Consider the following 8,350-nt stretch of genomic DNA (forward strand, 5'->3'; position numbering starts at 1 on the left):
AGACTGTAAATTCATATTTCACAGACTATCAATTTCACATATGTGCACACTATTCCATACAATTTCAGATCACAAAACAAAATGACACACACATCGATGCATTTATCAACTTCTCAATTATATCAATTGGTTTCACTCGATCCCACAATTCATAAATCATGTCGTTCAAAACATGTTTCAATGTATTTCACACACATTCCACAACAATAACCGATGCTCTCTGTCACAAACATACAAACATCCGAAATTGAAGGAGCAGGGGAGGCCATTCATCTGGTAAAGATGCAAGGGATGTTCAAATCATGCAAAATAAAACGGAAATCATTAAGTACAGATGGAGACAGGTTAGGGGAGATGGGCTTCATTACTCACCAGATCCGGTTACGGTCAATCTTGGAGTCGCCGGATCCAGCGACGCCCGTGCGCGGTGACCCATTGTGGTGGGTGGCCGTCGTGGTGGAACCTTGCTGGAGCAGCTCTCCCCAACGCCCACCGCGGTGTATCTGTCGTACGCCAGCGTGATTCGGCGCCGCTCCTCGCCGGCCTCGTGGTACAGCCGTGCCGCCGCCGGTCTTGTCTGTGCCCCCTCGTGGCTCCATCTCGTATTGCATCTGTATAGGTCTCGTATCCCGAATCGGAGGTGGAAAAAAAAAATCTTATGGATTCCACCAGCACGGATCTAGATGGTGGATTTCCCACCGGTAGATACTGGTTCTAGATGGTGGATTTCCCACCGGTAGATACTGGTTCCACCAGCACGGTTCGTGTAATGGCCTTAGTGTGTTTTTTCAACCGGGCACTACACCACTACCCCTTTCCATTAATTTCTCAACGGGAATAATCCATCCTTTCCGTTTCTAAATATAAGTCTTTTAGAGATTTTAATATGAACTACATGCGAAGCAAAATGAGGGAATCTACACTCTAAAATACATCTATATACATCCGTATGTAATCGATATAGAAATCTCTAAAAAGACTTATATTTAGGAATGGAAGGAGTACAAGTAGATGGCCCTTGTACACATTGATGAGTTCGAGCTTGATGATCCTCCTCGTCATCTGACGAGACTGACAAATTGATGATCTCTTGCTCAACTTTGATCCTGGTGACTGCTTGTGGTGGGTGTGGCTTCCTTCTCTTCTTCCCTGGTTCTTTCCAGTGCTTCGCGCTCTATGTCCTCGAGCCATGCGACCTACCGTAGTCTCATTCCTCTTCACAAGGGATGAAACCCGAATTGGTAGATGTAGGCGACCAAGTTATGAGTACAAAATTTCCATGCAAATCTGGAATTAACATGTGCATATCCAAACTAATCTGGGAATTAAATAAATTACTCTATTGAATAACAACCGTCTTTGCAATAATTGATTTATAATGAAGGTATAATTCAGGCAACTGACAGCCAGCAGAAATAACTGATTTATAACGAAGGACATGGCGTGAAGTTAGCATTCAAATCCATAACTATTCAGCTCAAACAAAAGTGCGTACATGCTTCGCAAGACGCAGGTGAAGCCAAATCCAAGAGGAATCGCTGCTGCTGCACTTAAGTGCATTTGAGTTTTCGATATGTGGCCAATCCTCAAATGCTCCAAGATGAACGGGCAAAATATTAAATTTATGGTATAACTGAGGATGTTTAGCAAGCATAGATTTAGAATCATAATCACAGGAATTTCATTACTTCAAGGGAATATCCATTAAGACTGACAGTACAAACATGAAGTTAATGAGAACAAGCATGCGTTACAATGCCATTAGACAAAGCATGTATAGCATATGATGTTAAAAGATCCAGCAATCAACAAATAAACCTAAAAGAAATAAACAGAAACCGTGGAGTCAAGGAGAAAACTATAAGGATGGAGCATCTGAACTGCTGCCTAAGATAAGGGGAAAACTTACAGCTTAGGATTTCCTATTTGACTGTTCTATGTATCCCCAGCTAAGGGGCGTCCAACCACCAGGCAGAAAAAGCTTTGTCTATTCTTTTGTACAGTGAGCATCCGTCCCATGCCGCGTACACTGATTGTAACCAACACTGCCAAGAAATGCCCTTATCTCTTGTGCACTACTGTTGCTCGCCTGCAGCAGGCGCTCGTCCTCTTCGTATATAAGGTAGGGAGCTTCACCTCTCCTCCTCGAGAGCAACTTTGATGCACCTCTCAGAACATGAGATTCCCAACCTTGAACGTCAATTTTGATCAGAACCACTCGCTCTGCATCTGGAATGACTTCATCCAATGGGATTGTAGCAACCTCGACAGCAACTTCTTCATTAGATTTGAATGCTAACTTCGCACCAGTTGCAGATATAGCACTGTTGTCGAGTCGTCCGATCACCTACATTGCCAAAATACTCACAGTAAGCTGTTGAGATATAATAATAATAATATTATTATTATTATCTATAAGAGAAAGCAATCTGAGGTTTTCACAAGAAGCAACGCAAGTCAGACTAATTTGCAAATGGGGTGTTTGCACTTTATATGGAAGTGGCAATGAATTCACTAATGGTTCGACATGACAGTTTGAAATATTATCAGCATGAACCAGAAGTGCATCAGGCAAATCAGGAAGTTATAACTTTAGCCAGAATGAGTTCTGCTGTAGTCTGTAACTGTTAAGGAGTATTAGTATTGGTCTAGGTCTCCTTACATATTCATAGTAGTCCAACTTTCCTTACTTTGTACTCCAAGTACCATGTAATATATATTCGCTCCTTGGCCTATTGAAAGTTGCTCCTCTAACAGTAACTAGCTAGGGAAGGGTAAGTATTTGGCCGGTTTCCATTATCAGTTGGTCAGCTCTTTTTTGTACTAATGAAGAGCCAGAGCTTCTGTTGGTTGCTCGAAAAAAGGCACTCCGCAACATGGAATACATTGGATCCTAAATGTCGGTTATGCTACCCATCATTGGTTTAGTGAGTCCAGTAACTCAACCTTCAATAGATATATATGGAAGTTTTAACAACACAAGATAAAAAAGAAGTCCTGTAACACAAAGGTTAAGCTGATGCTTTAATAATAAACCAGTAGCATGCAACTGGAAAAAATTTCATGTAAACCCTGCTCCACCAGTGACAAGGATAAATTTCCCGATTTAATATTTAGTTTAAAGAACAAGGCATTTTCTATTTCTAAATGTTCCATTTAGAAAGTATAGCACTGCCAGACCATGGATAATCCCAAATCCAATGGTAAGGGAAAAGAAAAAATTCAGACACATATGTTTGCGGACGAGCATCACAGCCTTAGGAACTTCCTCTAATAGAACATACCCGAAAAGGATAATTATGGCAAATAATAATAAAATCTAAGTAAATTGGGAAATCATTTAAGCCTAAGTGAGGCAAACGACCAAGTGCCCATCTAATACGGGGTGAATGATCAAATTCCCGGTGATGCAAGAGTGCAACAGTTCTCGAAACATTTGTATGGGTGGTCTTGTCCTAACTATTTAGGATGGTGAGGCAAACTAGCACAATCTGAGTTTACCACAATACTTCATCCAGCTCCCCGAGGTACATCTCGATCAATAAACATCTGGTTAGTACTGCTTAGTACTGCAATCCAAAATGCGATAGTTGATAAACTTTTAAACGGAGCAATCTGAAGCAGGAAAGATACCTTATGCATTGTGATGTTCCCAACCCGGTCAGATGCTGCAGCATGATACACCACCACCTGGTCCTGCACCCGGTTCAGGTACACCCCGTCGCAGATCCGCTGCAGGTTCTCGAATACCGGCTCGAATGCCACCACCCGGAACCCCATCACGGCCGCCGCGAAGGCCGCCATCCCAACATTGGCCCCGACGTCCACCACCACCCCGCCGCCGGAGCCCCTCCCCACCTCCCCCGCGAGCAGTTCCTGGATTGTCTGGGAGATGTCGGGCTTGCGGAAGCGCTTGCCCTTGAGGAGGCGGGCGATGTTCCGGTGCGGGCGGTCGGGGAGGGACCCCAGGTCGGCGAGGGAGTAGAGGAAGGGGCGGGGCACGCCCTCCACGAGGCTGGCCAAGACCGGGGAGGCCTGCGGCGAGGCGTAGCAGTCGAAGGGGCGCAGCCGGGCCGGGAGGTGGGGTGAGGCGGCACTGGCGGGGGCGAAGGTGAGATCTGGGGCTCTGGAGAGGACGAAGACGAGGAGGATGAGAACCGGGACGAGCAAGAGGAGGGTCCTGGGAGTGGAGGAGGACGCCGCGGCGGAGGCATGCCGGCGCCAGGAGGCGGCGAGCGGCGCCGGCATTGGCCGAGAGGGTTCCGGGGTTTGGGCTGCCGCCGATGGGAAGCGGTGGCGTGAAGAGCAGGCGCAGCGGCTGTAAAATAAGAGCAATGCTACACTCACGTAGAAATCTATTACGGGGTTCACGGACTAGCTCGCGTGGGCGATTGGGATTAGACACGAGGGGAGGTTGGGCCTCACGAGAAAATATCAGATGATATCATGTTTATGATACGAGCTTCTGGTCCGTTGGATCTAGATCCAACGGTTCCTAAGAGGTTTTGAAAGGCTGTTGTACTTGTTTGTAATTTTTAGACTTTAAAAGATCTTTTTCGTAAAATGTTGAAAGCCTTCCGGGGGCCGTTGGATCTCAGGTCCAATGGCTCCTAGGAGCTCGTATCATGAGAGCATTTAAGGCTTCGTATCACCTGATACTTTCTTTGGGCCTCACTCCCACTGAAAATTAGAGGGCTGAGAGATTAGTTAGAAGAAAATTAAGTAAAAACCCGTAATGGGTTTGTGTGTGTAGGATTATTTGATAAAATAAAGGGAGCGAAAATGCTACATCGATAAGCTTATTACAGGATATTCACGAACCTTCCAACCAACTAATACTTTGCTCCCCTCCCCCCCTCGATTTTCAGGGGTGGGGCCGTCCCTCCTCTTTTAGTCCAATCACAGATTGCCACTTCAAGTTTACCTCGTAAAAGGCCCGTAATACTTCATTGATGTAGCATTGCTCATAAAGGGAGTAACGAGCGAGGCTCGCCTCACGATTTTTGGTCTTTAACAAAAGGCTAGCCTCACGCTAGGAACATATATACTCTTTCAAAGAAATGAAGAAAAAGACCACGTAACCCCACATGAATAGTAATTAAAATTTATTGTATAAAATAAAAATTCTTGAAATTTTGAAGTATCAAATTTGGTCGATCATTCTACTCAAGCTTGAAGTTCGTGAAATATTGACACATGTGGTATTCTAGCGGAATTTTTTTTTGAGACCTCACTATTCATCAAATACTTGTTTTTTAATGTACCTTCGATTTTGTCATTTTTGTCTAGAATATCACATATGTCATTTCTTTGTGAAAGTTTATACTTGCGTATACCAATTTACTCTATATGTTAAAAAAGACTAGCAAACAAGCTCGTAACAATTAAAGTACAAGGCACGTACATATCGACCTGACAAAAGTGAAAAGACATATATGGCCATTAAAAAAAGCAAACAAGCTCGTACGTTGCAATGAAAAAAAAATAAATGTCCCTAAGTACATTTATGTGTGCATGCTGGAAAATCACATGTCCCTAAGCACATTTATGTCTGCATGTTGTAAGGTTTTGGTTCACTTACGATATGTTCGTCTAGATAGGCCTTTGCTTTCTTCACCTAAAAACTTAGTATGTTTGTAGCGGTTGCATAGTTATTATGCAAGCTTTAGTAGAGTAAAGATAATTAACACACAAAAATTGCTAGTCCGAACCAAATAAGAAACTAACTTTTGTTCTATTTTTCTCTAGCTAACACCAGCTTGTCGAGAACACTTCGGAAAAGCTTTTCTTTCTTTTGCAATGAAAACATATATTACGGGAGCGGAAGATATGTAAAAAAACAATGTGATACTAGAGTAACTCGCTAACATCCACGAATGTCATCTCATCAACGCTCGCATATCACTTTTTTCAATCATTGTTTGCTGAAACTTTTCATTGTCTGGTGATGTGATTATGGCAAAGAAATGATATTGTTGGGTAACATAGTAATTTCAAAAAAATTCCTACACACACGTAAGATTATGATGATGCATAGCAATGAGAGGGGAGAGTGTGTCCACGTACCCTCGTAGACCGAAAGCGGAAGCGTTAGCACAACGCGGTTGATGTAGTCGTACGTCTTCACGATCCGACCGATCAAGTACCGAACGCACGACACCTCCGAGTTCTGCACACGTTCAACTCGATGACGCCCCTCGAACTCCGATCAAGCCGAGTTTTGAGGGAGAGTTCCGTCAGCACGACGGTGTGGTGACGATGATGATGTTATACTGACGCAGGGCTTCCCTAAGCACCGCTACGATATTATCGAGGTGGATTATGATGGAGGGGGGCACCGCACACGGCTAAGAGATCCAAGAGATCAATTGTTGTCTCCAAGGGGTGCCTCCCTCCCCGTATATAAAGGAGTGGAGGAGGGGGAGGGGGGCGGCCACCCTAGGCGCGCCCCATGAGGAGTCATACTCCCACCGGGAGTAGGACTCCCCCCTTCCATGTGGGAGTAGGAGAGGAGAGAGAAGGAGAGAGAGGGGGAGAGGAAAGGGGGACGCCCCCCTCCTTGTCCAATTCAGACTGGGGGAAGGGGGGCGCGGCTGCCCTTGGCCGCCCCTCCTCTTCTCCACAAGGGCCCAATAGGCCCATTAGTCTCCCCGAGGGGTTTCGGTAACCCTCGGTACTCCGGTATATGCCCGAAACTCCTCGAAACCATTCCGGTGTCCGAACATAGTCGTCCAATATATCGATCTTTACGTCTCGACCATTTCGAGACTCCTTGTCATGTCCGTGATCACATCCCGGACTCCGAACTACCTTCGGTACATCAAAACACATAAACTCATAGTATAACCGTCATTGAACTTTAAGCGTGCGGACCCTACGGGTTCGAGAACTATGTAGACATGACTGAGACACGTCTCCGGTCAATAACCAATAGCGGAACCTGGATGCTCATATTGGCTCCCACATATTCTACGAAGATCTTTATCGGTCAAACCGCATAACAACATGTGTTGTTCCCTTTGTCATCGGTATGTTACTTGCCCGAGATTCGATCGTCGGTGTCTCAATACCTAGTTCAATCTCGTTACCGGCAAGTCTCTTTACTCGTTCCGTAATACATCATCCCGTAAATAACTCATTAGTTACAATGCTTGCAAGGCTTAAGTGATGTGTATTACCGAGTGGGCCCAGAGATACCTCTCTGACAATCGGAGTGACAAATCCTAATCTCAAAATACGCCAACCCAAAAAGTACCTTCGGAGAGATCTGTAGAGCACCTTTATAATCACCCAGTTACGTTGTGACGTTTGGTAGCACACAAAGTGTTCCTCTGGTAAACGGGAGTTGCATAATCTCATAGTCATAGGAACATGTATAAATCATGAAGAAAGAAATAGCAACATGCTAAACGATCAAGTGCTAAGCTAACGGAATGGGTCAAGTCAATCACATCATTCTCCTAATGATGTGATCCCGTTAATCAAATGACAAATCTTTGTCTATGGCTAGGAAACATAACCATTTTTGATCAACAAGCTAGTCAAGTAGAGGCATACTAGTGACACTTTGTTTGTCTATGTATTCACACATGTATCATGTTTCCGGTTAATACAATTCTAGCATGAATAATAAACATTCATCATGATATAAGAAAATAAATAATAACTTTATTATTTCCTCTAGGGCATATTTCCTTCAGCCTTCCACTTGCACTAGAGTCAATAATCTAGATTACACAGTAATGATCCTAACACCCATGGAGCCTTGGTGTTGATCATGTTTTGCTCGTGGAAGAGGCTTAGTCAACGGGTCTGCAACATTCAGATCTGTATGTATCTTGCAAATCTCTATGTCTCCCACTTGGACTTGATCCCGGATGGAGTTGAAGCGTCTCTTGATGTTCTTGGTTCTCTTGTGAAATCTGGATTCCTTTGCCAAAGAAATTGCACCAGTATTGTCACAAAAGATTTTCATTGGACCCGATGCACTAGGTATGACACCTAGATCGGATATGAACTCCTTCATCCATACTCCTTCATTTGCTACTTCCGAAGCAGCTATGTACTCCGCTTCACATGTAGATCCCGCTATGAGCTTTGTTTAGAACTGCACCAACTGACAGCTCCACCGTTTAATAAAAACACGTATCCGGTTTGCGATTTAGAATCATCCGGATCAGTGTCAAAGCTTGCATCGACGTAACCATTTACGACGAGCTCTTTGTCACCTCCATAAACGAGAAACATATCCTTCGTCCTTTTCAGGTATTTCAGGATGTTCTTGACCGCTGTCCAGTGATCCACTCCTGGATTACTTTGGTACCTCCCTGCTAAACTAATAGTAAGGCAC

At 44.3% G+C, this 8,350-nt stretch overlaps 1 protein-coding gene across 1 annotated transcript; it reads right to left on the bottom strand.

Moving 5' to 3' along the window:
• Nucleotides 1-1,657: 1,657 nt before the first annotated feature.
• LOC125510138 lies at nt 1,658-4,352 on the bottom strand. The gene is made up of 2 exons (XM_048675228.1): nt 3,634-4,352; nt 1,658-2,347 (listed from the first exon to the last, which is right to left on the bottom strand). The coding sequence occupies exons 1-2, from the start codon at nt 4,246-4,248 to the stop codon at nt 1,988-1,990; spliced, it is 975 nt and encodes a 324-aa protein (XP_048531185.1). The 5' UTR covers nt 4,249-4,352; the 3' UTR covers nt 1,658-1,987.
• Between the last annotated feature and the right edge of the window lie 3,998 nt (nt 4,353-8,350).

Source organism: Triticum urartu, chromosome 5 (genome assembly GCF_003073215.2).
Source record: "Triticum urartu cultivar G1812 chromosome 5, Tu2.1, whole genome shotgun sequence".
Lineage (NCBI taxonomy): Eukaryota > Viridiplantae > Streptophyta > Magnoliopsida > Poales > Poaceae > Triticum > Triticum urartu.

What these genes read in the sequence shown, in the direction of transcription:
- LOC125510138 (XM_048675228.1), bottom strand. Translation starts at nt 4,248, where the DNA reads ATGCCGGCGCCGCTCGCCGCCTCCTGGCGCCGGCATGCCTCCGCCGCG. An exon ending in GGAACATCACAATGCATAAG is followed by an intron (nt 2,348 to 3,633) that starts GTATCTTTCCTG and finishes TTGGCAATGTAG; the next exon opens with GTGATCGGACGACTCGACAA.